We start from the raw sequence: 26,369 nt of genomic DNA on the forward strand, positions 1-26,369 counted from the left end.
ATTCAGCGCAGGGCGCAAACTCACACCACCGCTCACACTGAACTGAACTGATTTTGTGGTGCCCTCTATGTAAGTGCGTCACATTACCGTTGCCACATTTGCATCTCCTTGCTAGATATGGCGGCGGCGGATGTCGCGAGCTCCTGAAATGCGCAGCAACGTGCACACTTCTCAAACTGTTCTCATCCTGTGAAACCTTTGAATTTTTGAGAAGTCATGACTGAGCAACTACATTTGCGAGGCACCCTTCGGGGTCATAATGGCTGGGTAACGCAAATCGCCTGTAATCCGAAGTTTCCTGATACGCTCCTTTCATCATCCCGAGGTCTGGTAACTTGATTACTTGGTTATTTCATCTCATGCTACTGGTCGCCTCGAAACATACAGTGTGTGTGTTTCTTGTGCGAGTGTTTTATGTTCATTGTAACTGTTAACGCAATCGTTGTATGTGGGTGTTCAAGTTAGTCTGGGCAGCGGTGCGTTTGATTTTTCATTGCAGATAAAACATTGATCTTATGGAAACTTACTCGTGACGACGTTAATTACGGCATCCCAAGAAAGCGCTTGAAAGGGCACGGGCATTTTGTTACGGACGTTGTGATGTCCTGTGACGGCCAATACGCTCTCTCCAGCTCGTGGGATAAAACACTGCGGCTTTGGGATCTGTGCGAGTAAGTTGGTTGACGGGTGCTTTCATGTCGCGTTATTCGTTGTTTCATCTTGTAACAACCTGACATGAACTTGCAGGGGGACTACCACTCGTCGATTCGAAGGTCATGATAAGGATGTTTTGAGTACAGCGTTTTCTGCAGACAATCGACAGATCGTGTCAGGATCACGCGACAAAACAATCAAACTGTGGAATACTCTAGCAGAGTGCAAGTACACTATCAAGGTAACCAACTAGTGCATCGCATTTTTCTTTTTTATGTCAACACCAGATGGTTGCCAAGGTGCCTACTTTAGTTTCTGCATTTGTTGTCACTTTAATCGCATGCCAATTGCATTTTTAAGGTGGTGTTGTCGTTTGTCAGTAACTGGTCATGTGCTAAGATTCTCACACTCCTGGCTTTGCTTAGTCATAGGTGCTGAAAGAAACGTTATTCTATGTTTGCAAAATGTGTGCATTTTAAGCACCGACAAAAGATTTAATGTTTTAAAAATAATTCAAAGCTAATAGGTTTCAATTTGACTGCAGTTCTGCACCAGTTCTCGACAGTGCCATGTGCGGTGCCACATGACTTCACATTGTGAAATTGCAGCACAGCACCTGCCTAGCTCGTGGCCCTTGCAAATTGAGGCGCAAAGTACAGCAACGAGATAGCTTTATTTTCTACAACAGATTGAGAATTTTTAATGAGTGCACACACGAATGTGAAGCATATTTGCCTTTTGTGTTGGCCTAAGCATCTTGCTCATCACGAAATGCAGTGAATGAAAGGAAATTCAAGAAAGGGTGGAACACTGCTGTCCCTGCACCACAAATTGGCAAGCACAGCTCGAAGTCATCTCCTACAAAGAAACGATGGAACCCAGCCTTCAGGACGCAAACACCAGGAGAGAAGGGACACACGTAGACGAACACACCTCACATAACTAGTTCCTGCCTTATGTCCGTCTACTTCTGTCCTGGTGTTTGCGTCCTGAAGGCTGGGTTCCATCGTTTCTACGAGTATGTACCAACAGGCCCAGCAACAGACTCTCCTACAAAGAGCTCGCGCAGTGCCTACGTTGCCTGAACTTCCAAACCAATAACTAAAAGTGGGCCAAGAAATTGAACATAACTAGTTCCTGCCTTGTGTACAGGTGACATGTGCTGTCCTTCCTGAACTAGTGCAGAAAATGCAGCCAGATCAAGCAAGTCAAATGTCAGTTACTTGTACATATGGCTGTGTGTGTGCCTGCTGAAATTACTACTGTTTTTGGAATGCACTCTTTTAGTGATAATACGAGTTCGATAATAATACGAGTTCACTTATCAAATAGCTGTGTTATACCAGTGTCACACGGTCACTTTTGATTGCTATCGGGTCCGTTCCAAATTAAATTTCTAGATTGTGGTCAAATATGATCGCTCCTACATGGTCCAACTATCTGGATTGAGTTTGGGTGAGTTCAAGTGCACCAGTTGCCATTAGTGAGTCCAAAGCACTTATAAAATTTGTTTAAGCAGTAAGTGTAAAAATAGTAATATAAAACAACTTTTTTTTTTTCAATATTAACCAAAGTGCAACGGCAAGGCAAAGGACAAGAATGAAGTGAACACAGACTGCTCTCAACGGCATTTTCAATCTACGCATGGAAATATTATTTTTTGCCTCTTGTTTGCAGTGCTCTGTATGTTCACTTTGTTCTTGTCCTTTGTCTATCTGTCGTGCTGTAGTTAATAATGAATTCACATCAACACGCTGAGCCTTCAGTTATTTTTTAAGAACATATTATTTCATTGTTCATTGTGCGCAAGATATCGTCTGCTGATCGTCTGCAACTCTCAGAACTACATGGTCGTCAGCCTGCAATCACGATCAAGAAGCTCGATGTGCACAACGCAGTTGCCTGAATCCAGATAGAGCAAGATCACGATCGAAAGTGACCATGTAGCAGCACTCTATCCCGATCGAGCTCAGTCCAGATCGCACCGATCGAAATTGACCATGTGGCACCGGTATTGCATTTACTGCATTGCCCTTCCTGGCATGGATTCATTGCTACCTCTTGTTTCACAGTTGCTTCCCAAGCTGGTTTTCTAACGACCTGGCTGCTGCATCTTGTTGCTGTTGTCTATCCTGAAATACATTTTAACAAGTGAGTGCACTAGTTTTGCCTCTAATACTGCAGGGTCAAATGCACTGAAACTTGGCCACGACGTGCCACTGCAATGCAATGTTTGAGGTGGCACAGAGCTCTTTCAAGTATCATATCCATCACGTGCCCTCACATGCAACTTTTTCAGCTTCTCCAAGATGAAGTACACAACTGAAAAGTCCATGTCTATTGTCAGCCACAACAGGTGCACCCCCAAAATCGGGAAGTGTGATGCAAAGAACCAATGGCACTGCCCACGAGCACGTCATGAGCATTGTTTACAATTATCAAATTGCAGGCTGAAAATGTTGGTAACTATTGAGTTCATGGGGATGAACTTCATAACATAAGACCAAATGAAAAGCTACACATCCTTGGAAGCTCATAATTGCCTCCCAAGCAGCCTCTTAAGGCCAGGGTGAAAGTTCTTGTTAATGGCAGCATTGTTATTACTGGAAAATAAGAGCAGCTTGGTGATGTGGCAGGCACCCAACTGGCACTGGTAATTTCGAGCAATATCGTAACCAAGTGATGGGCTAGCAATGAGGGCCCAGATTGTCATTTCTAGCCTCCCATGGTGAGCTTATAAGTTCTCATTATGAACTGACCGTAAGCTACAGTCGTCATAGACTGCATACTTTACCATTGCAAATTTTATGTTGCCTGGCACATAATTGTTTATTTTGTACTGATATATTTGTGCAAAATTCAGTGCTCTCGCATATCATTACAGCACTGTTTATCTTGACATTGCTGCATCACATGACACATGAAGAAATGAGACTGTTGCTGTATGCCGAGCAGAACACATTGGCTGCTATGGAACAACCACAAACATGCCAGCTGATATCAAATTAGTATGCAAAATTGATATGCCAAATTCATTGATGTACTGCAGCCGAATTTCAGTGCAAATGCCTTACAATGCATGATGACTTAGTGTAAGTTTGCCTGTCAGCTTTCTCATTTCTTATGAGTGCAACACCATGTTGTTGTGTATTAATAATACAATTGGCTACTCTAAAAAAAGTGTACGCGATTCAAACTTTACAAGCCGCAAGATGATGAAAACCAATTTTTGTTCGGTCTTGTTTATCTGTTCTGTATGACGTACTCGCCCGTTTTACGGAATGTGTCCTCACAAATAGCAGTGACATTCTTTTTTTATGCGATCCCCTTTGAATATTACTGTTTTATTGGGCAAAAGGGCAGTGCTGAAGTACAAAGCTTATATGTATCATGCTGGTTTAACAATCGCAGTGATGGCTATGTTGAGCCTCGCCATTAGCCTCATACAGAAGGCTATTGTAGACATAGCATAGGGATTTCAAGTCTACTAGACCGGAAATGCATGAGAATGATGCCGGTGGCTGACGCAAATATTTTATACTGATTGGGAGCTTAAATGTTTTGGGGCTGCATTGGGTTGGCTGTACACGAGAACTTCTACATTTTAGTTCCCACACTTAGCACTCAGATAGTGAGAAGAGTTTACAATTCACGCTGGCTTTTCACACACGCTGCTGCTCTTCATTGAGTGGAAACCAATACAGCCAAAATAGTTTACAACAAGTACACACACTGCAGCTGATGAGCCACGTCACATGTTTGCACAGCCAAGGGAAATTTTCACATACTGTAGTTACTGCTGCACAGTTGTCGAAAGGCTACACAGCGGCTCCCCGACAGTGTTGGCATTCCTGGAACTAGTTCCTTTTGGGAGGAACGCCACCATTCCATTAAGGGTCAGTGGAACTGTAACGGTAACTCGTTATGCTTTTTGAAGGAACGGCAGAGGGAACAGTGTTCCTTCTGTAACAGCACGCAGCACATCATGCAGGGCGGATGGGCGACCGCGTGTGATGCAAAGAACTACCGCTTGCCTGTCACGTGACTATGGTGCATCTTTTTTCGTGAGTTCTCCGTTATATTTTTTAGGACTAGGCTTCAAGATTGTCACGTGATGCTCCCTCCTGTAGTTTCTTTCCTCCATGCTGGCCTGCCGCAGAGGAACGATGACTTCAGGATCGTAATGCCACACGAGGGACTTCGCGGCGGATGAAAAAATTTCCAGTCCTCATGTGACTTGCATTCGTCATGACCCTATCGACCAATCCTGGTTTTTCCTTCAAGGCGCCCGCCGGAGGCGCAGGGAAACATGCGGCGGCGAGATCGAACTTGTGCGAGAGGGATAGCTGATAGCTAGGGCTCCGTGTTTTCGGATAAATCCGAAAAAATCCGATAAACACTCGCCGGTAAAATTTTTGCCAATTCGGACTTATCCAATAAACTCCAATTTTAACGGCCAATATGACCCTGTTCCATTCTACAATATAGACCACTTATAACGTAAGTCGCCGGAGTCACGAATATCTGCACTATAAGCGGTACCGCACTATAACCAAAACGATTTTCAAGCCCTGCGCGTATGCAAAACATGTAGACCAAGCATGTAGACGTGTTTTGTACTACCGCGCGCACATCGCGATTACGTTTTCGCCAGTGAGCTGGCGAAAACATAATCGCGATGTAGCTGGTGTGCTTCAAGTTTGGCAGCTTTGCACCCAGTCAAAACGAAACAACTGTTTGCCGCAACCGCTGCGGAAAAAAACGTGACCGCTATCGACGTGATTATGAACGGCGACTTTGTGGTGCTGAAGGCACGCACCAAGTCTGGACGAATTAACTACCATTCGCTGCAACAACTGCAGTCGAAACCGCAGTCGCTATCTATGCGATCATCGATGGCGACTACGCAGTTTTTTAGGCATGCGGCCGACGCACGTACCAAGTAAAAACGAAACTACTGTTCGCCGCAACCGCTGCGGAGAAAACCGCGGCCACTATCTACGCGATCGTGGATGACGACTACGCAGTTGCGAAAGCCCGCGGCCAACGCGGTGTTATGCGCAGCAGTAAACGCAAGAATACAGGCTTTAAAGACACAAATAGGCTCGAAGCATTCCGGCATTGCTGTCATTCGCGTAACTGATGGCTGTGGCAATGTGGACTCCGCTGCTTCGTTTCGGTTGAACGCTAGCGCCGTTCTTGCTCTTTTGCGGTGCTCTGCGCTCACCGAACTCCGAAAGTAGTCCGAATTAACGAGAGTGTGGTTGCATTGAATAATGCATACGCCGGCCGGGAGCACGCACCTTGTTGAGAAGCGTGCTCGCTGCCACCCTTGTTGGCGAGATTTTTCCGCGGAAGCCGCATTATAACCGGTACTTCGTCTCACGCGGCTGCACTGTAAGCGGTATGCGTATACATGGAGTTCTATGGGAGGGTAAACGGGAGTCGGAAAAGGCCACGTTGTAGCCAGTTCTGCATTATAAACGGTTACGTTATAAGTGGCCTATACTGTATATCGAAAGGGCATGTTTTAAGCAGTCATTGATACATCGGCCAAACCTATAAACTTTACCTCACGTCAACAGTATCTCGTAGACCACACCCATCGCACATTTAACAAAGGGCTTGTCGCGCACGGAGCGAGAAACGTATGACCGCTCAATGACTGTCGCAGACCTTCATGGATACGCTGTTGTCGCTGAAAAGTGGAGACAGACAGTTGACAGGAACCTTTTCAACACACTCCAGTACACCAGTGAATCGCTTTGGTATAGTGTTCAAATTATGAATCTAAATGTGAAGCATGAGTTACCCCGCGCGTTCGAAACCTATGCGCCAATATTTAAGTTAGTGTTTCTTAAAACTGACTACATGAGCCAACTCATGGGGGATGTTGCAGACTATCAGAGCTAATTAATCCGTAACATTGTTGAACCCCTGCCGCTTTGGAGACTTCACACTGTCCAGTGGCCAGTGCTTTCTCGCTGCGCGATGAGTCTTCTAGAGCAAACGTTGAAAGGGGGGGCATTTTCAAAGCTGAGAATCATCAATCAGCAACCTCGTAAAGTACGATTTGTCTATTACAACAAGCTTTAAGGTTGTAATACGCAGAAACGCAGGTGTTTTGTATTCAAGTATTTGTGCTCTTGTGTATATGTGTTTGTGCGCTCAAACCTGCCAGACAACAAAAATACGCTTCATGTGCTCTGACGTTTTCGTGTTCAGATATCATTTCATCTAAGATTTTGGAGAATTGGGAATTTATGAGAAAATAAAGTCCGATAAAATCCGAATTTCCACTAGAAAATAAACTCCGAAAAATACCCTCCGAATTTCAAGAAATATAAACTCCGAAAACACGGAGCCCTAGTGATAGCCAGTCTGGACAGCAACCAAGGGTTGTTCTGGAGTCTGGGCACACCGTGGAGAATTTTACTTGACATTCGAGGCTCATCGAACCTCTTCTTGTCTCCTGTGGCATCTGTATTCTGTTGCAATGAGTGCCGAGGTAGATAGCCCCTGACCATGGCTATCACTGATGTTTAAACCGATTGAAGACAAGGGAAATGGAAACATCGCATACCAATGTTTGACTTGTGCTCCATCAAACTGCACATTTAAAGACCGAAATGGAAAGTGCCATATGTGTTGCAGGTGTAGACGAGCACCAACGTTGCAATTAGACATTTCTGGAGTATGTCCGGTGCTCCCTGAAAACATTCGTCTAGGAGCGTTTCTTTGGATTCTGTTTATCTCCAGATATTCTGCTGCCGGGGATGTTCAAACTCGTATAATATATGTAGTTCGATGTGAGTTTTAAATTGCTATCTTTATTTCGCCTCAGGATTATGCAACATTATATTTTAATTACGAAAATCAAATGTAACGTTAATGCAACGGCACATTCAAATGTTCGAAGTGTAACTGGAACGCATTCCTTTCGCATTAAAGGAACTTGTAACGGGAACTCATTTCGAGATTAGGAAGGAATCTGGAACGAGCTTTCGTTCCTGTTTTAGAGGAACGTGTACAACACTGCTCCCCAATGACCTTGTATGAACTGACATCACATAAATTTCTTGGAGAACGAGCTGAAATATTTCCATTGTTCTGTAGCACGTGGCTGCAGCACACTCAAGCAATGCGGTGCTGGCTCACACAAGCCAGAGGAGGAAAGACTCGTTGCATTCTTGAACACGTTTCAGCTGCAGTAAAGTTCAGCTGTATCATGGCTTTTGTTCTTTAGTAACCTATGTGGGCACCTGTGCAGACCTAATTGTTAAAAGGTGCTCACGAAAGCAATTTGTGCATTGTCATATCGCGAAAGATAATGAAAATCTCAAGTGTGCGTTTGGATGATCAGCCAAACTCTGCTCTCAAGTGCTTTTGCAAGAGGGGAAACGCAGAGAAGTTGGTCTGAGGTAAACACCTCTTCTCTAACAAGGCTGCAGAAATTAAGGTCATCTTGGGTATTGCTGCTAGCAGTTAGAGTACAACCTAGTTAATTTATTTTTCACAAACTAGGATGCTTGCAGATTTTCAGATTTTGTGTTAATCCTCAACGAGCCGAGGATTAAGTTGGAAGTAAAAATTGTGCTTTTCTCGGTAAGAGGCCTTAACTTGTAGTGTAGGTGCGATTGAGGTGGATGCTTCCCACAAGCAATTCAGGCTGTTGAAAACAATTATTGATGCTTTGAACAGTCATTAATTTGATTTGACTTTCACATTAAATAAACATTCATTTAATTCGACATGACAAGTATAAATATATGTGTATCCTAATAGTAGCTACTTGGCAAGTTTATGGGCAGGGTATGAGTGATCAGCGTTGCTGTGCTGCATAAGGTTGATATTGTCACGGGCAATGTGTCTAATCCTAGAGCATGTGAAGCAGATGGGCCGGTCATCATGCATGCGCCAATCGGGTGGATTTCGATAACTTGGCGTGAAAGTCGTGTTCGATGTAGCAGCAACGACGACTGGGGAGACTAGGTTGGGAGCAGCATTATCGTTATCAGAGGCGGGTAAAATGTCCATATTCGCGACCTCTTGGCGAACCATGGCCTGAATTAGCGAAATAGTAGCCAGGTTGTTTTGCATACCGTCATATGAGGGGTAATGGGTGCCATGGCCTCGAGTTCTCGACAGATGATCCTCGTGACGTTTTCTGGAGCTTGCGCTTGATGGAGCGTGGCTAAACCTTTGCATAAGGACGTGGCTGCCGTATTGGGAAGTCGGTCGAAGCGATGAGTGATATGCTGACTTTTTGCCTGCTCAAAACAAATGCTGCGATGACCGACTCGGCTGTAGAGCAGTTCTTACACAGTAGCAGATTGAAGGCATCATCGGCCATACCTTTCATTATGTGTCCGACTTTATCCGCTTCAGGCATGTCCTTGTCAACCTTGCGGCATAGAGACAACATGTCCTGAATATAGGAGATGTACGGCTCTGTGGATGTCTGTGCACGAATTGAGTTCTTTTTTGGCCGCTAGTTGTTGTCCAATAGGTTTCCCAAATAGAGTAATTTCTGCTTACAGACGTCCGAGCTGTCAAATCTTCCTCATGCATCTCGAACCAGAGTTGCGCAGTGTCCGGCAAATAGAAGATGGCATTCGCAAGCGTTGTTATTGTTAGCCAGCCACTCATAGCCAGCCACTCATCGACATCCACACTGCTTGTGCCGTGGAATGTCCCGGGATCACGAGGGTGCGAGAGAATGACCGGTGATGGGCCTTGCTCACACTGGGTCACTTGGTCGGTCATTGTGGTGGCAGCAACATGCCATCCGCTGTGAAGATCCACTGCCCGATGTTGTAGCGAGCTTATGCCACACGTCCACCAAAGATGTTACGGGGAGAATCTACAGTAAAACCCCGTTGATATGATCACGGCTGGTACGAATTTTGGTGTGATACGAATTCGTAACATTCGCCAGCCGAAATACGTTGTTCAGAATATGAATAACATCGGCTGTTACGAACGCGTTGCCGCACTGCTGCAGATTATACGGACGTGAGAGCAACAGCGAGGGCGGCGGCCGAGCCAGCGGAGCGACCAGCACAGACAAGCCGGCACAGTGGGATCTGCGCAGGATCCATAGTCGCCAAGCAATTGGCTATGTCATGCGGCTGTGCGATCTCTCATTGGTCCCCACGTTGAGCGGACTGTACCACATCACAGCCTAGCTGATGCTTTGACCAGCGAGAAAGAAGACGACCGCTACAGCAACGACGACCGTGCCAAGACGGCGAAAACGTTCCCTGCTCTCGACGTGCTTAGGCATTCAGTGGTGTGCGAAAACATTCGTGAGATCACGTGCATGCACTAGTACGCCTTCCAGAAGGCAACCGTTGGCGATTTCGGCAGGGAGAAAACGCATACGGATAGTTGAACCCCCTTGATGCGTTTTTCAAGGGACTGCCAACAATTGCGATAGCAAATTAGTAGACAGCTGTACGAAGTAAGGATAGTAGTTTTGTCGGCCGTATGAACTTGTAAACATTCGCCTACTAACTAAATTAAGAAGCACGGTGTCATGCTCGATGACCGCGGGAGCTCGCTGTCAAAACGCTTGAGTAAGGAAGCGCGACAGCAGTAGCTGTTTCTCGTTTCATTGCGAACTAAATGTCAAAAGCACAGCACATACTAAGCTATCAGGCACTAGGTGTACTTTGTCAACATTGCAGATCGCTTTAAAGGTACAGCCAAGTGATATGGTGCCCGTTGTGATGGAATAGTTCGGCACGTATGTCTGTGTGCAGTCAGGCGGTAATGAATGTCAGAGACGCATGAGCGGATGTAAACGAACATTTATCTAACATAATAGGACTGAGACAAGACAAGCACTAAACACAGAATACAGAGAAAAGTCCCTACAACAAACATGTCTACACGAAGTCCTACACGCAGCGTTCAAGGAAAGAGCAAGTAGGGTTCACGGGTTCAGTCCTGATGATGTCGTCGATAGGCGGTAGGTCGTCTGAGCAGTCGCGACGATTTCTGTTGGAGGTGAACCAACGCACGATGACCCTCGTGGGAGGCGAGCCAAGGCAGGATGACAGCATGGGTCATCAGATGAGGCAGGCGACGGCCCACGGCTGCATTACCGTGGCCAGAGCACTTGAACGGGTCTTGGGCGGGTGGCTTCCACCGCCACAACTTCACGTGCCACCTCGAGCAAGAGGCGGCCTCAAAGCAAAGGCCTCGGTCAGGCCTCGAGCAAAGGCCTCGGTTAGGCCTCGCCCCGGACACAGCCTGAAGCTGCTCCAACAGGCGGCAACGAGCAGGCAGCAGCCAGGCCTGCTCCAAACGGCGTCACACCAGGCGCCACTTCGCGTCTGCACCGACAGGCAGGCGCGTTGACCTCAGGGCCGCCTCAGGTACCGTGGCAGGAGCTCCCAGAACAGCGCACTGGTCCTGCGTCTTCCAAGTCATGAGCCCCCTCTGCCCGTTCAGCACCCGCCTCTTCTTCCTATTCTGTTTCTTTTTTACATGCTGCCAAGCGCGCAAGCTGCCCCTGGCTCGCCTTCTGCTTCTTCTTTCTTCATGCACAATCTAGAGAGTTCTCACAAACAGTCCACGCACATAAACAACATTGATAATGTCCATGCACTACACCCGTGCTACCGCGCCTTATCGGCAATGTGCCTGTTGCTTGCTGCAACGCACCGGTCACTTGTTGCAACGTACAAGCTGGTTGCACCGCTAAATTTATGTGACCCCCACATTCAAACGCAATGGAGGATGCAGGAAAGTTAGATTAGCGACGTATCAAAGGTTCCAGAACTTAATGCATGGAAGTCAATGTAGGATTTAGATCGGCAACGCGAAAACGTGATGTAGCAGCCGGGAAAACACAGCAGCGAGGAACAACCAACGGGGTTCTGCTATCAGGAAATTTTTATGCTAAAAATAAATTCATTCTTTCTTGATTTTGTGTATGTTTTGATGGTACGAATTTTGGGTGATACGAATATTTCACGCGACCCTGCAAGATTCGTACCACCGAGATTCTACTGTATATACAATGGATATATTTACAAGGCAAGGCGCATAACACTACAGCAATGGTAGGGCTAGCGCGTGCACACCAGGTAGCCACACTGTTGTTGTTGTCATCATCGTCCAAGCATTGACCACATGATTGCTGCCCGTGACAATATTTATCTGTTTTCTGGTGCTTGTGCTTTGTTGTAGTGCTTGCGGAAACCTTCTTTTTGTGTGGGGCTGTTCACTGCATGCTCCTGTCCATAAAGGCATTGAATTGGTCTACTTCGTGACGTAGCTTCCTTGATGGAGTATCATTAAAGGGACACTAAACAGAAACACTAAATCACTTTAGACTGATACCTTATTCTTTCAAAACTCTCCTTTCTTTAATTTTGCTATAAAGGATTGCTGCTAGAATATAAAATGAAGGCCAAACTTCCATTTTATTTGATTTCATCGAAATCCCAGAACTAGTACATCTTTGTGACGTCATGGCTTTCAAAGTATTTCTGGTACGAAGGGGGGCATTAGGCGGATGCGAAGCTCGATGAAGGAGATCTATAATGCGTCAATAGTAGGAGTCAGTGAGTTGGTGAGACCAAGAATGGTCGGTGGAAGGAAGTTGGTCCAGAACTGCCAAGGACAAAACTGCCGTAGAAGCGACATCCGGGAGCATGTCACGAGAGATGGTTGTAGAACCATTACGTGGGGGCATAGAAAGTTGTCAGCGAGAAAGAGCGTCTGCATCTGTGTGTTTTTTACCAGACTTAGAAATGATCTGTCATACTGTTGCAGATGAAAATTCCAATGACCAAGACATCCAAACAAGTTCTTGAGTGTGGAAAGCCAACAAAGGGCATGATGGTCCGTAACAATGGTAAAATGGCGGCCTTGATGATCATCAAGGGTGAAACTTCTGTACGGACCAAACAATAGCTAGGGAGTCCTGCTCCCTGATAGTATAGTTCTCAACATTTGTGAGTACGTGGCTGACATACGCGACGACTCTCTCACACGAATAGTTGTCTTGCTGCAGGAGGACAGCACCAATGCTGTGACCACTAATGTTTGTGTGCAACAGAGTAGGTGCAGCCTCGTCTAAATGGCAAAGTAGAGGTCTAAATGTGAGGGTGCTCTTCAGATGGTCAAACACAGATCCACATTTCAGAGACACACAAAGGGAGCACCAGAACCAAGTAATATGTGCAAACGAGAAGCTATGGAGGCAAAGTCACATATAAATCGACGAAAATAGGAAGCAAGACCGAGGAAACTGCAAGTCTTTGGCTCTTTCGGGATGAGGAAAGCGAAGCACCGCAGAAATCTTGTCAGGATTAGAATGAATGCCATCCTTGCTCACAGGACCTAACACCATAATTGTGTTGCTTGCAAATGGCACTTCTTGCTGTTCAGCTGGAGGCTAGCGTTGGCAAGGCATGTCAGAACTTGGTCCAGATGTTGCTGGTGCTGAGCAAATGTTAATGAGAAGATAACAATATCATCCAGGTAGCACAAGCAAGCCTTCCACTTCAAGCCACACAGAATGGTGTCAGTCATGCGCTCAAAAGTTGCGGGAGCATTGCAGAGGCCGACAGGCATGAAATTAAATTTGTAAAGCCCGTCTGGGGTTGCAAAGGCTGTGTTTTCTTTTTCGTCTTCACACATAGGAATTTGTCAGTAGCTGGAACGCAGAATAAGACTGAAAAAGTACTCTATACCTTGCAGAGAATTGAGGGCATCATCTATGCGTGGCATAGGGTATACATTCTTGCATGTGATCTTGCATGGTAATCTACGAAAAATCGAAACGAGCCATTTTTTTTGCATGCGAGAACAAGGAAGAATGACCAAGGGCTAACGGAGGGGTGTATAATCTTCCATTGCAGCATGTCGGCAATGATTTTCTCCTTGACTAGAGGCACACAATACGGCCAGCAGCGCACTATGGACCTGCCGTCTCTCAATCTGATGCGCTGTAATGGAAGTCTCCCAATTTCAATGAAGGGGTGTCAAACAAAAAGCAAAGCAAGCAACTGTTGTTTCTGCAAAGGGGTCAGATCAGAACTGATGGCTGCTGGAAGAGCAGAGGAAGATGCAGAACATCCAGCAGAAGGAATTTCAGCAGGAACAGGTTCAAGGGGAACAGCAGAGAGAGGTTCTGAATCTGCAACGCAATCCAAAATGGTGCCTTTGGGAATGACAATTTTCGTGGGTATTGCGTTCATAGCGGCGACAAGTGCAGAACTATTGGCAGATTGAAGCAGCCCTGATGCAATGGCTATTGCTTTTGTGAGGTAGTGTGCAAAAGGTAATACGTACACATCACCATGGTCAGTAACATCGGATGTGATGGCAACAATTTGCTGACGGCCAGAAGGTAGCTTGGTATTTTCCGCAGCGAGCAGGTGAAGCAGTGCATTGTCTTCATGGAGTGAATAGGCAGTGTCGTTGATGTGGATAACGTTGCCAGCAGCAGAAAGAAAATTTCATCCTAAGACGGAGCATATGAGCACACAAACTTAGCACTGCAAACTGTATATTGTGCAGGAAACCATCGATGAATATGTGAGCAGTGTAGAGCACAGAAGGTCGAAGGGCGCCCTTTTGAGCTGCGAGTTGTGTAGGTCCCCATCGTAGGGGGTGGTAACTTTCCGGAGATGAAAACACAAATCACCATGAATAAATGACAATCTGGCACCAGTGTATATCAAGGCTTCCATGTGCACGCCTTCAATTATGACCAACAACACTTTAGACAGGCGGACTGCAGGAGTTTTAGTCCTGTCGTATGCAGCTTTTCCTTCAAAACTGCATCGTTTAGTTTTACGGACAGCGGTCGGAGAGCTGTGAGACATGCTATAGTGGTGACGTGGAGTGGTGGAAGGGTGAAGGGGAGTGGCGTCTGGCAGGACGGTTAGTAGGAGGCGTCTCGGTAGTTGCGGTTGTCAACAGAGAACGGGGGGGGTGGTGAGAAGTGTTGATAAGTGGCCCCAGAAGAAAACTTACCCATTCGTACATGTCGTGCCCACAACGCTCGTCTTGTTGACACCTGCAGCATAAACATGAAATATCGCTGCAATATTCACAATAGTAGCAAAGTGAACGAAGACGGATGCCAGGGTGGATAGTCAATTGGCTCAGTGCACTTTAAGAGAGCACGGCCAGGTTTGGCCGGCGGAGTTTCAGGAGGCTTCGATTGGACAGTGGCCAGGGACATCGCAGCAACCTGTGCATATGTGGGTAGAGGCATAAAGACTAGAGGGGACCCGTGCACAGTACCAGTCATTGATGCCAGCTCCTCCTTGATGATGTCATGCAAAGTGGTACCGGAAAATTGAGGAGAGCTCGGAAGTAATGAGAAGCCGAAAGACAGTAGCTCTTGTATTATTGCCTGGATCATCGCGCACAGCGAGGGATTGGCAGTGAGATGATTTTCAGTTACCGTATTTTTCGGTGTATAATATGCGTTTTTTTTTCTGAATTTTTCGTCGGTATATCTATAGAACAGTGTGACTTATAGACCAGAAAATACGGTATATCCGGCTGCAACCGTACAGATTTGACTTCGTCAAGGTGCTGACACGTTGCGATGGTATCAGCAACAGTAGTTGGGTTCGTCATGGCAAGCGTGTTGAAGACGATGGCCCCAATACCTTTAAGGATGTGGCAAACTCTTGTCTGATTTGCTCATGGCAGCATTCACGCGCCGTCAAAAAGTAAGGACATGTTGACATACGAGGTGTAAGACTTGCTGAGGTGTTGTCGGCGAACATCGAGGGTCTCACGAGGGCAGAATGGACCGCCGGGGGCCAAAAATTTGTTGATGCTGCTCGTGGTTGAGAAACCCGGTCTTCACCACACCCAAGGAGGTCATCCCATTGGTTAGCAGAACTCTCTCGGTCGTAGTTGTTGAGTCAGTCCTCCATAGAGTTTCCTCTAATTACTGTAAGGGAACTCTGGTGCTGCAATCGTTCAGCCACCTTGGGAATGATGGGTAGTACATGGATTTGTCTGATCTTCGTGCTTGTGGTCTTCGTGCTTGTGGTTTCAGATGTTCTTGTGGCTTCTTTATTACGCTTTATTTGTCTTCATTATCCTAAATTTCGGAGCAATGTATATTTTACTAAGTACAGAAGCCTCTGTGAACACAAACAATTGCTACTAATTGCAGCAGTTCAGCCTGTCGAGATGGCCAAATCGAAACGCACCAAGCGTCTCGATACACTGGCTTGTCCGCAACAAATTCATAAGGACGTTCTATGGCTATTGTCGATACATGCGTCAGTGGCATAATTGTTTCAATATCAGGCTTCTGTGCTCGAGATCCTGTGTTCGAACCCTGCCGTTCAGCAATTATAATATGTTTAATTATTTATTAAAAATAATTAAAAATTTTTAAAATGACCAGTTTACAAATTCGTGAAGCCGTTTGAAGTCAGAAGGACAAAGTTTAGGCAAATCCATATACTACGCATCATTCCCATGCTGGCGGAACCGCCTTGCTTGTAGCTCTCATAGACACTAGTGCCAGAGTTTCCTCTAGTATTTATTGTATGAAACTCTATGTAGTCCTCTACATCTTCACTGTGAGGTCCAGCGAACAGATGGGGATCATGCTGGTGACCACTGACGATCCAAGAGGCTGCAGCTGTTAGAACCGGTACAGTAGACGAAGTGCTGGTTCGCTTGTCCTGTGACATGCTGGTGAACAATGGGCACAAGCGGCAACCTGAACGAATCTCCAGAAGGTAGAGTGGGTGGGCAGAGGACCGAGGGGCAACGTTCACCATGTTTGATGCAGCAGTTAGGCTGATTTTTTATTGAGCTCGAAAAACACTGCGAAGGTCCCAGGCACAATCCACACTGATTATGCGTCCCCACAGGCGATGAAGAAAATTGGACGTATGATAATAATATACAGATGAGGAAGTACATTACAAATTTCCGCATTCCTAAAGAGTGAAGTTCTCTGGGTCTTCCTGGGTGTTTGCTTTTTTAATATCATTACAATGAGTTGAACCTGTTTAGGCGTACTTTTGCTTGCCATGGTGTGGTTTTTGTTGGCCAGACTGAATTTGTTCCTTGCAGTTACTTATCATTTCCTTCTCTGAAGTGTACTTGTTTACATGGCCAGCTGTCGTAACTGATAATTTATGCAGCAGCTACATTTGACCTTCATTGAGGATTACTTAAGTAATGATGTGATGACCATTAAAATTCACCCTAGAATAATAAGTGTAAGTGCTGCTCCTCTCATTTTGTATTCTATTCTGTTCCTCTGTCATGAGTGTTTTAAATTTTAGGTAACTTTTACATTCTGAGAAGCACGGTGGCGTGTGTCCTTGATGAACATTGTAAGAACTAGTCAACCATAGTCGACTGCTTCTTTCTCTTTCAGGACAACCAGCATGAAGATTGGGTATCATGTGTACGCTTCTCACCCACACCTGGTGACCCAACGGTGGTCTCTTGTGGCTGGGACTGGAAAGTAAAGGTGTGGAATTTAGCCAACTGTAGGATGCATGCCGAGTACAGCCACTCTGGATACCTCAACACTGTCACTGTGTCTCCAGATGGCACACTCTGCGCTTCTGGTGGCAAAGTGAGTGCCCTCATCTGTAGCATCTAATTTGTCAGCTTTCTGTGGAAGCTTGAGCGGTTTCTTTGCAATTCTGAGGTGCTAAGGCCATGGAGTAAGGTAGACAGGAGAGTCAACTCCGGTGCCACACAATGGATCCGCCCGGGACAAGTAGACCTCTCCCTCTTTGCAAATAGTGTGATGTCGCTGTTAGTGCCCCCCCCCCCCCCCCTAGAAAGTCAGGCGCATGTTTACAGATTGAACCACTGTCTTTCTACTGGTACAACAACTCGGTGTTTTTGCCAAATAAATGGTTCCTTTCAGTCGGCATATGCCTCGTACAGAGATCACATGACCACAAAAATTATATTGCCCTTAAAGACGAACCGTTTTACCACCGATTATGCACATTTTCACTGTTTTGAAACAACATAGCTTAAAGGGGCCCTGAACCACTTTTTATCGAAGTCTAGAAATGCATTTGAAGTTAAAATAGACTATTTCAGAAATACTTTGCTGCAAAAAGTACTTCAATGCGTTCAGCGGAAACAGAGTTATTGGCAATCAAAGGTCATGTATGATCCCATTTGCGGTGCTTTCGCTCCTTCTTCAATGACTTGCACTGCGAAGGCTACGACGGAGCAGGGCATCCCCACAATGCTCCGCCTATTGAACGTCACCATGGCATGCAGTTCTAATTTGATTTTGGAAGTTCACGTAGATGCCACTAGTACTTCAGATTTTGGTGCCTACGATGCGCCGAACCCGGTTGTTCTCAGTGAGCCACAGTGCGCTCACCCAGTGGACTCATCGCGCGGGCGCGGTATGTATACTACATAGCCGACCGCAGCTACATGCACCTGTAGTGCGTATGCGCAGGGTCTTCTTAGGGCACGACAGGGCTTGAGTGCATACTCGTGCTCATATGCTCCAGTTAAGTGATGCGGACCAGCTTTATCCTGCACCTGCTTCACCGACTGATAGTAGCCACATCCAACTTGTGCATTTTGAAGCGCTATCAATAGCTCACTATGAATCAAAGTCTACCAAAGCGTCTAACCAGGAGCGACCAGGGGTGCGATCGCGCAAACAGCTCGCTTTCCGCACGTTCGGTTTCACTGCTACGTCACAAAGTGGGAAAGCTGCGCTGTCGCCCCGCTATCTCTGACGGCCGCTGACGCAATCACAATTCTGACCGATCACGAGAAGGCAAGCGAAAGAACGGAAAAGGAGCTGTTTGCGCGATCGCACCCCAGGAGTGTAGTCTGACCTTAAGTTTCGCATGGTTTGAGGCTAGTTGAGTGTTCAAAACAAGTCTAAATTAGCGAGACTCGACGGGTACAACACTGATAAGCAGGGTGGCCAAAGCTTAATTCTTACACGGGCGGCTGAGCGTGAGTAGGCGATAGTTGTCTTCTTCCGAAAGTGCATAATTATCGAAATTAGAAAGCAGATTTTACCATACTTCAGCCTGCTTATTGAACTGCGTCAATAAATATACACAGTAAAAGTAGGAAGAAGGGCACTGATGCAAAACCCTTCTTGATTGTTGTCAGCTATTGGCCAATAGCAGCCGCATATGGGAATCTGCTATACAGTCGAACCTGGATATATCGAATCTGAAGGGGATCACAAAAAAGTTCTATATATAGGTAATTTGATATACAAATTGAAAATTCTATACAGAAATATTCAAGGGAACTTTTCAGCTGTTCTATATACACAATAATTTGTTATATGTGGGTTCGATAGATCCGGGTTCGACTGTATTACGAAATAAAGCGTCCAGGCAAGAGTGAGGAGCAGGTTTAGGACCCCTTTAAATAGGTTGTCATTGTACCAAACATTTGCATTGCATCAATGTGCAGCTACTTTGTGTCCCATTATACACTATTTATTAAACAAGATATATTTAATTTAGAACTATCAGTCATCATCCAAACACACAAAGCAAGCATTAATAGATGCTTGCTGCAAGCGGTAACTTCACTATGCCTGATGCTTCGATTGTGTTTGCCACCTACATTTGCTGCTGTCAACTGGAGAAGAAGAAAAAATTTGTTGTGACGCTTTGTCCAAATCAAGACCCAGTTTCTTGTGGTGATTCTTGTGGTGATGTCCATCACTACATCACAAAGCTGGTGCCAAAGTTGTGGGAGGCGGCACGAAGAGGTAGCCGCCAGTGGCCACGGTTAATTTAGACCGATCAGCCATGGTGCCGCGGAATCTCGGGAGCAGCAAATACCCTGGCCGCTCAGGTCGAGAGCGCTAGCGTGTTCCTTTTCTTGCGCTACATGCATGTGAGCCGTCTTCTTCTTCACCGGCTTTGGAGGCGATAGTCACGCCGCTACAGAGCTCCCCTCCTAGTAAAATATGTGCAAAGGGCGCCTGTATGGACAGAAGCGAAACTGTAAGCCTATATACATGAGTAGCAAGTCATAGCATCCGTTGAGAAGTCCAGGTGAAGTCCATGATGCGGCGAAGGGCACAAATAGCTTTCTGGTGGTTGTGGCTCAGGGTGTTTGGACATAGGGTGTATTGTCTCGTGCGTTAAGGACGTCGCCTTGCATTGTCAACGTTTGTGCGAGCTGAGTTGGAGGTGTATCAGCCGGTCCTTGGCGCATGCCGAAGGTTCAGGCCGTTGAGGGGAACAACGCTGATGACGGTGTATCCGCGAAAGGTGCGAGCACAGAACATCGGAAGGCTCGCCTGCTGCTGCATGTGGCGAAATGTCGAATGCCGATAGCAGCAGGGTTGCGGTGGTCGCTGAAGGCATAGCGAAGGTTGTGCTTGTAGCGTCACCATGCCTGCGAGAGGGAAAGTTGTGCATGTGGAGCCGGTGGAAGAGCCTCTGATTAGGTGATGAGTGAGGTGCTCCTGAATGGAAAGCGGTTAGCTTGTGGGAACATCCAAGGAAGGAGAGCGGCGGGCCGTAGAGTAGCTGAAAGCGCTCGTGTTTGGCTCATTGAATTCCTTGGAAAGAGTCGTCACGCTGCTGCCTTTGAGATGAGGAGGAGACTCTCGGATCCCCATGGGTGTACGCAGGAAATGTGGGACGACAAGACGTGGAATGATATGAAAATGGCAAGAGCTGATGTGACAGCGCTCGAGGTGGTGTTGTTAGCAAGGACGGCTGCCCGGAAGTCCTTGTAAAGGTCGGGGCCGCGAGGGGGGGGGAGCCTGCAACGCAGCCAGAGCTTGGAACCTTGTTGATATGGAAGTGGCTGTCCAGCTGGATTAACCAGGTGTCTGGCATGTTGATGTAGAATTCCAATTCCTGGACACCCTACAACCGCGGGAAGTCTGCCGGACCGCGTTAGGCTACGTCACTCTCGCCTTGGTAGAGTCACAGTGTTGAGGCTGGCATGGCTGGGCTCAGTCATCCAGTGTCACTAATTTGTGGGAGGCGGTGCGAAGAGTTAGCCGCCATGGCCATGGTTGATTTAGAATGTCCATCCATGGTGCCGCGGGATGTTGGGAGCAGCAGATACCGCTGCCGCTCAGGTTGATAGCGCTAGCGTGTTTCTTTTCTTGTGCTACATGCTTGTGAGCTGTCGTCTTCTTCCCTGGCTCTGGAGGCGATAGTCATACCGCTACAAAGATAAGTATAGCAACGAAAAAAAGAAGCCAAAGCTAGCATGTTTATTTAAGACCCAGATATCTGAGTGGGTTTCCTTGTGTGCATTCTCTGTGGTTAAGTGTACACTGTTCCGGCAATGGTAAAAACATGCTATAGTAAAACCTTGTTAAGTCGAATTTGACAGGACCGAAAAAAAATGTCCGAATTAACCGAATGTCGAATTATCGAGGCTATCCAGAAAACAAGCAAATGCTTACTACGTCAACATGCTTTTATTTAGTGAATGAATGAGCAAATCCTGTTTCTATTTTGCACAAAAGCAGTGCGGAAGCTGCAATTCTCGTCATCTCGTGACTTATTGGCTCTCGCAGCGTGATCGAGGCCCCACAACTTCCTTTGCAGCAGGGCCGTGGTGTGCGCCTTTATTTGCGACAAGCTTTGTGCACATCCCAATTATTTTTTCGCCATTGAGCTGGCGCCAACAGACGGTCCGTTCATCGCGATGTAGCCGGTGCGCTTCATCCTCTACAGCTTTGCACCGAGTCAAAACGAAAGAAATGTCTGCCACAACTGCTGCGGAGGAAATCGCAGGTGCTATCAATGCGATTATGAATGGTGACTTTGCTGTGCTAAAGGCACGCGGGCGACGCACACACAGAGTCAGAACAAAACTACCGTTCGCTGCAACAACTGCAGGTGAAACCGCGGTCGCTATCGAAGCGATCATGTATGGCGACAACTGTTTTTTAGGTACGTGGCCGACGCCTGTACAGAGTCAAAATAAAACTACTGTTCGCTGCATTCTCTTAGGTGCATTCCAAAATAATTGTGATAGCAGGGATATGGACACTCCAGGCGCATTTTTGCCATCGTGGTCGCTGCAATGTTCAAGGGCGATAACATCGTCCCTATTCACTGTATGCTGTATGTGCGAGTGAAAGCATGCGACAGTTAGCCGAATCACGCACAAGGGAGGAAAGCGCAAAGGCAGTGCGGGAGTGGCTTGTACTCTGGTTGCAATTGCGTAGTTTGCGCAGTGACGCGCACCGTATCTTGAAAGCGATCTGCAGATGCGACGACTTCGGGGTCGGTCGACTCGCGGTTGGCCTGCCACTGCATGCGTTGCTGCTCTGTCCTCGTATGGCACTCAGCAACTCAATCATTAGAAGAACCCGGTACCTCCATAGCGCGCGCGCACTACCCACAGCATAGGTGCACAGCAACGTGCTTTTGACGAGTGGCACATTTTTGCATTTTCCTGAGAGGTTTCAACAAGTCTTTACAATCGGGAAACTTCTTAGCGTGTCATTACTAAGTTTTGAGCTTCGATATAGTTCAATATCTAAAGGCAACGGGTCTATAGGCGCTGCCACAGCTCTGCCCGTAATCGAAATAGGAGGCACGTCTGAAAATTGCCGATACATACATGCAGTGTGTTAATATTGTATTCAATATTGCCTTCAATTCTATTAACTTATCACTCAGGTGACAACAATCACCCGCCGCAGTGGCTCAGTCAGCTAAGGGCTCCTGAGCATGAGATCGCTGGATCGAATCCCGGCTGCGGCGGCCGCATTTTGATGGAGACGAAATGCAGAAACGCCCATGTGCTTGCGTTGTAGTGCACATTAAAGAACCTCGGGGGGTCAAAATTAATCCGGAGCCCTTCACTACGGCGTGCCTCATAAGCAGAACTGGTTTTGGCACGTAAAACCCCAGAAAGAAGGTGATAACAATCAGAGGTGTCTCCGTGTTCCATGCGGTGTACCGCACCAGTGTACATCCTAATTGATTGATTGATTCTGGGGTTTTAAGTGCCAAAACCAGTTCTGATTATGAAGCACGCACGCCGTAGTGGAGGGCTCCAAATTAATTTTGACCATCTGGGGTTCTTAATGCAAGCACACGGGTGTTTTTGCGTGTACATCCTAATCCATGTAACTAGCGAAGCTGCAAGGAAGCACGTTTTGCTAGCTTTTGTGCTCCTAAAATTTTTTGTGGTTCGATTTTCTAAGCATTGATTACCTGGAACCCAGGCATCAAGCTTTACAAAATGAAGAACTGTAAAATAGCTCGAGTGGGAGGGCCATTAAAATGGAGTACTCAATAAAACGACCAGGTGACAGTGGCCGTGAATATGCCACGATCAACCAGACGCATGCAACGCATTAAAAGACTATACGCACTAGGTCTCGAATGATGCCTGTGCAAGAGCACCTCGCTTACTCGAGAGAACTGAAAAACGAGCAACTACTCTGTGCATCGGCAACTTTATTTTCTGAAGTAATACAGCGCTTGATGCACAGCATAGGCCAAAGAGCCTGCCAGCGAGATTCAGAAGCACGGTTGGCATGGCTATGGCTACAGAGTGAAAAAGAACAAACCTTCATTTTGTTCGTTGGCATCTACTGTTTTCATAACACGTTCCCAGTCAACTTCCGCCAGAACGCTAGTTGCGAAGCATGATAATCTTAGAATACATTTGAACAGAATAGCTTTAATGAGCATGCACATAGAAATAGTTGACTTCGTCCATTTGCACTAGTTGACCGACTCGGATATGCACCCTTCGTTGATATGCCAGTTAGATCATGGGTGCTGAGTTTGACGCTGTGCTCTCACTGGAAACAAAATCTTCTGAGCATACACGCAATGAAGCTAATGGCGTCAGGTTGTTTATGTTTATGCTGGCAATCCAAAGCTGACACTTGTCTGCTTTCCCAGCGGCTGGAGTCCACGTAGTCACTGCGGCGGTAGATGCACATTTCATATTCACTTCCAAAAGTTATTAGAGCGCAGCTCTTAGGTGCCTGTTCCTGCGGCAAGCATCGGCATCATTTGTAAGCGAGCAAACGAGCACAGCGAAAGATGACAGCGAACGCAGTGGGTGATGAAAAAATCAGCAAGAGCGAAGAGGCATGAGGAGGAAAGCGGAGGAGGGTATGGTGAAAACACAAGAAGAAAAGCGTAGTGCGGCGACAATGGATATGAAATGGCGCCACTGTAGCGCGCGTTGTCTGGCAGGTCTGTCGGCGGCAGCTTCTGTGAATCGCTCCCATGCGTCACCCACGCACTGGCTCTCGCGATCTCCAGATTAGTGAGGCAGTCGCGCCAGCCAATATATCAGGAAATGAAAACACGTAAAGAGCTGTGCTCAAATTCGCATTAGGGAGTATCTTAATCGTCGGTGATTTTTTTTTTTTTCTGCAGCCGAATACAGCACAGTGGTAGCTCATTGGCCTTGAGTCATTTCAGATCACTGCAATCCTAAATGGAACACGTCACAATTGCACTCATTCGCAGTGACATTGCTACCATTCCAAGCTGCCACTGGCAGAATCCGCACGTGGTGATCCGCACGTGGTGATCCGCACATACCAGTGCGAGAAGGAGAGCGGCGCGACGTGCTGATTCGAGGCTATATTTTTTTCTCGCTGATGAGACGGTCTATGGCAATGGCAAAGAGAACTGTAGGTGGCCTTGCTATGTGTCCAGAATTTTAGTTTTTTGCTGACCCCCACACACATGGGCACATATTTTTTCTCCACCATCTGGCGAATGCAGTATTAGCCACTGATTGGTGTTTGATGATAGGTCCTTTCAAGATGAGCTGAGTCTGCATTCCTGTCTATTTTACTCCATTGCTAAGACATTAATAGCACCACTAAGCAGGTAGTTCTAGGTAATATTTTATCCCAGCCTGTTACAGCTGCTCTGAAGCTTTAAGTTTTGTGTTGTGCACAAGCATATTTGCTATGTTGGATGTTTGTGCATCTGTAAATCATCAAGTAAGCCAGAAGATAGTACTCTGTGGTGCATTTGATTCTTATTTGCCTGTACAGGAGTATGTTTTACCTACTGACATGATCGTAGGAGGTTGCTCAGTGATGACATTTTGTGGCGGAATGCTCGTGTCGACTGACCTTTGTGTCCTGCAATACTGAGGGCAGCCTCCTTCACTTTAGTGTTTCTGACTGCTGTCATGCTGGCTCTGTTGTTAAAATACTTTGTTTTATGTTACATTGTTGGCTAGGACTGCAAAGCCAACCTCTGGGACTTGGAGAAGAGTGAGCTGAAGTGTGTTCGTGACAACCAAGACATCATTAATGCGTTGTGCTATAGTCCAAGCAGGTACTGGCTTTGTGTCGCCACAGGACCAGCCATCAAGATTTGGGTAAATATTTTACTGTTTCAATGCAGGATGAAAACCTTATGAAGCACAGCCAGAATGTGCTACATTGCTATGATGCGCTTAAGGAAATAAATTTAGCTGGCGGTATCTGCTCTGATACCGCACTATGATAACTTATGAATGCAGTAGCAAGTTCCTTCAGTACTTCATCTGGTCATGAAACTCCCGCATAATGCTATGGGAGCATTTCATATAGCGCCGCAGTGGATGCACCGCAGCGTTTGCGCAAGTTGAAGGGCATCGGAGCGGACGCCGGACGGAAGCCACAGGTGTACTGTGCATACGCCGACTTTCGCGCCTATCGGTGTGTGGACATTTTCGGCACAACATGCTAATCGCCACCCCGTTGCGGTACAGTGTTAATAATTAAAATTTAAATGCAAACAATTTCAAAACATTCACAGCACATTTTTTTCATTTTCAGGTTCACCTGCATTTGTAACAGCAGCCTAATTCAGAATTCAAATGGTCCACTTAAGACTGCTCCAACGTTAGAAATCGGTTACAGAGCAATTGCATGTTACACTTTTATGTAATTGCGCTTAAAAGGCCTGCGTTGCTGTTTTTAGCTGCTTGTGTTTCAATTTTAGGGCGCAGCTCCTAGGCGCCAATTCCTGTGTTGATCGTTGTCGTGCCTCGGCAACATAGTCGAGCAAATGAGCACAGCAAAAGACGAAAGAGCGAACGTGGAGCGCAGCGGGGAAGCACGCGAGTAGGAAAGGGGAGGAGGAGGGTGCAGTGGAAGCATGAGGAGAAAAGTGGAGGAAGCCACCTTGAAGCACCACCAGACGGTGCTCACATTTGCGCATCTGTGGCAGAGGTGGCACTGGCCGTGCGTGGGAAAAGAAAAAAAAAGAACCAGAAAGCTCGCCTTCGCGCATAGCATTTTCCGCAAGCGTTTCCGGTAAAGATTACAGTTGCATAAGCTGCAGTTGCCGGGAAGCTGCAACTGTGTGGCCAGTCTACATATTGCGTCGTGGCTCTGCCAGTCGCTGCGGTGATCGCTTTGATGCCTCAATATATTGCGAAATGAAAACACATATACTGCTGCACTCAAATTTCGTATTAGGCAGTATCATAATCGTCGGTGATTTTTTGTACGGTGCATCTCTCTTCATGTGGTGACAGCATGCTTCATGATAGCGAAAATGCCTAACATGTTTGTGCCTGCATGTGTTGGTCTAGTTGCAGGGGTGCCCCCTTACTAACCTAACTAAACTAGTAGCTACGTAAACTATACCAATTAAAAACTAAACTTACTCATTAACTTATTCTGCAACTAATAATGAACTAAGCTAGCTAATTAACTAAACTAAATAAATAACTAAGCAAGCCAACTAAAGTAACTAATTATGAAAATAACTAACTTAAAT

At 46.4% G+C, this 26,369-nt stretch overlaps 1 protein-coding gene across 2 annotated transcripts in view; it reads left to right on the plus strand.

The window, feature by feature from the left end:
- Positions 1–115: 115 nt before the first annotated feature.
- LOC119436517 (receptor of activated protein C kinase 1-like) overlaps positions 116–26,369 on the plus strand; it is a 44,080-nt gene continuing 17,826 nt past the window's right edge. The window contains exons 1-5 of one of the 2 annotated variants that reach the window (XM_037703383.2): positions 116–325; positions 500–671; positions 748–895; positions 17,045–17,248; positions 24,838–24,978. In XM_037703383.2, the coding sequence (XP_037559311.1) occupies positions 217–325; positions 500–671; positions 748–895; positions 17,045–17,248; positions 24,838–24,978 (774 nt within the window). In that variant the 5' untranslated portion in view covers positions 116–216. Of the gene's footprint in view, positions 331–499; positions 672–747; positions 896–17,044; positions 17,249–24,837; positions 24,979–26,369 lie in introns of both variants that reach the window. The other variant, XM_049658248.1, reaches the window with a different exon arrangement.

Source organism: Dermacentor silvarum, chromosome 1 (genome assembly GCF_013339745.2).
Source record: "Dermacentor silvarum isolate Dsil-2018 chromosome 1, BIME_Dsil_1.4, whole genome shotgun sequence".
In the NCBI taxonomy this organism is placed as follows: domain Eukaryota; kingdom Metazoa; phylum Arthropoda; class Arachnida; order Ixodida; family Ixodidae; genus Dermacentor; species Dermacentor silvarum.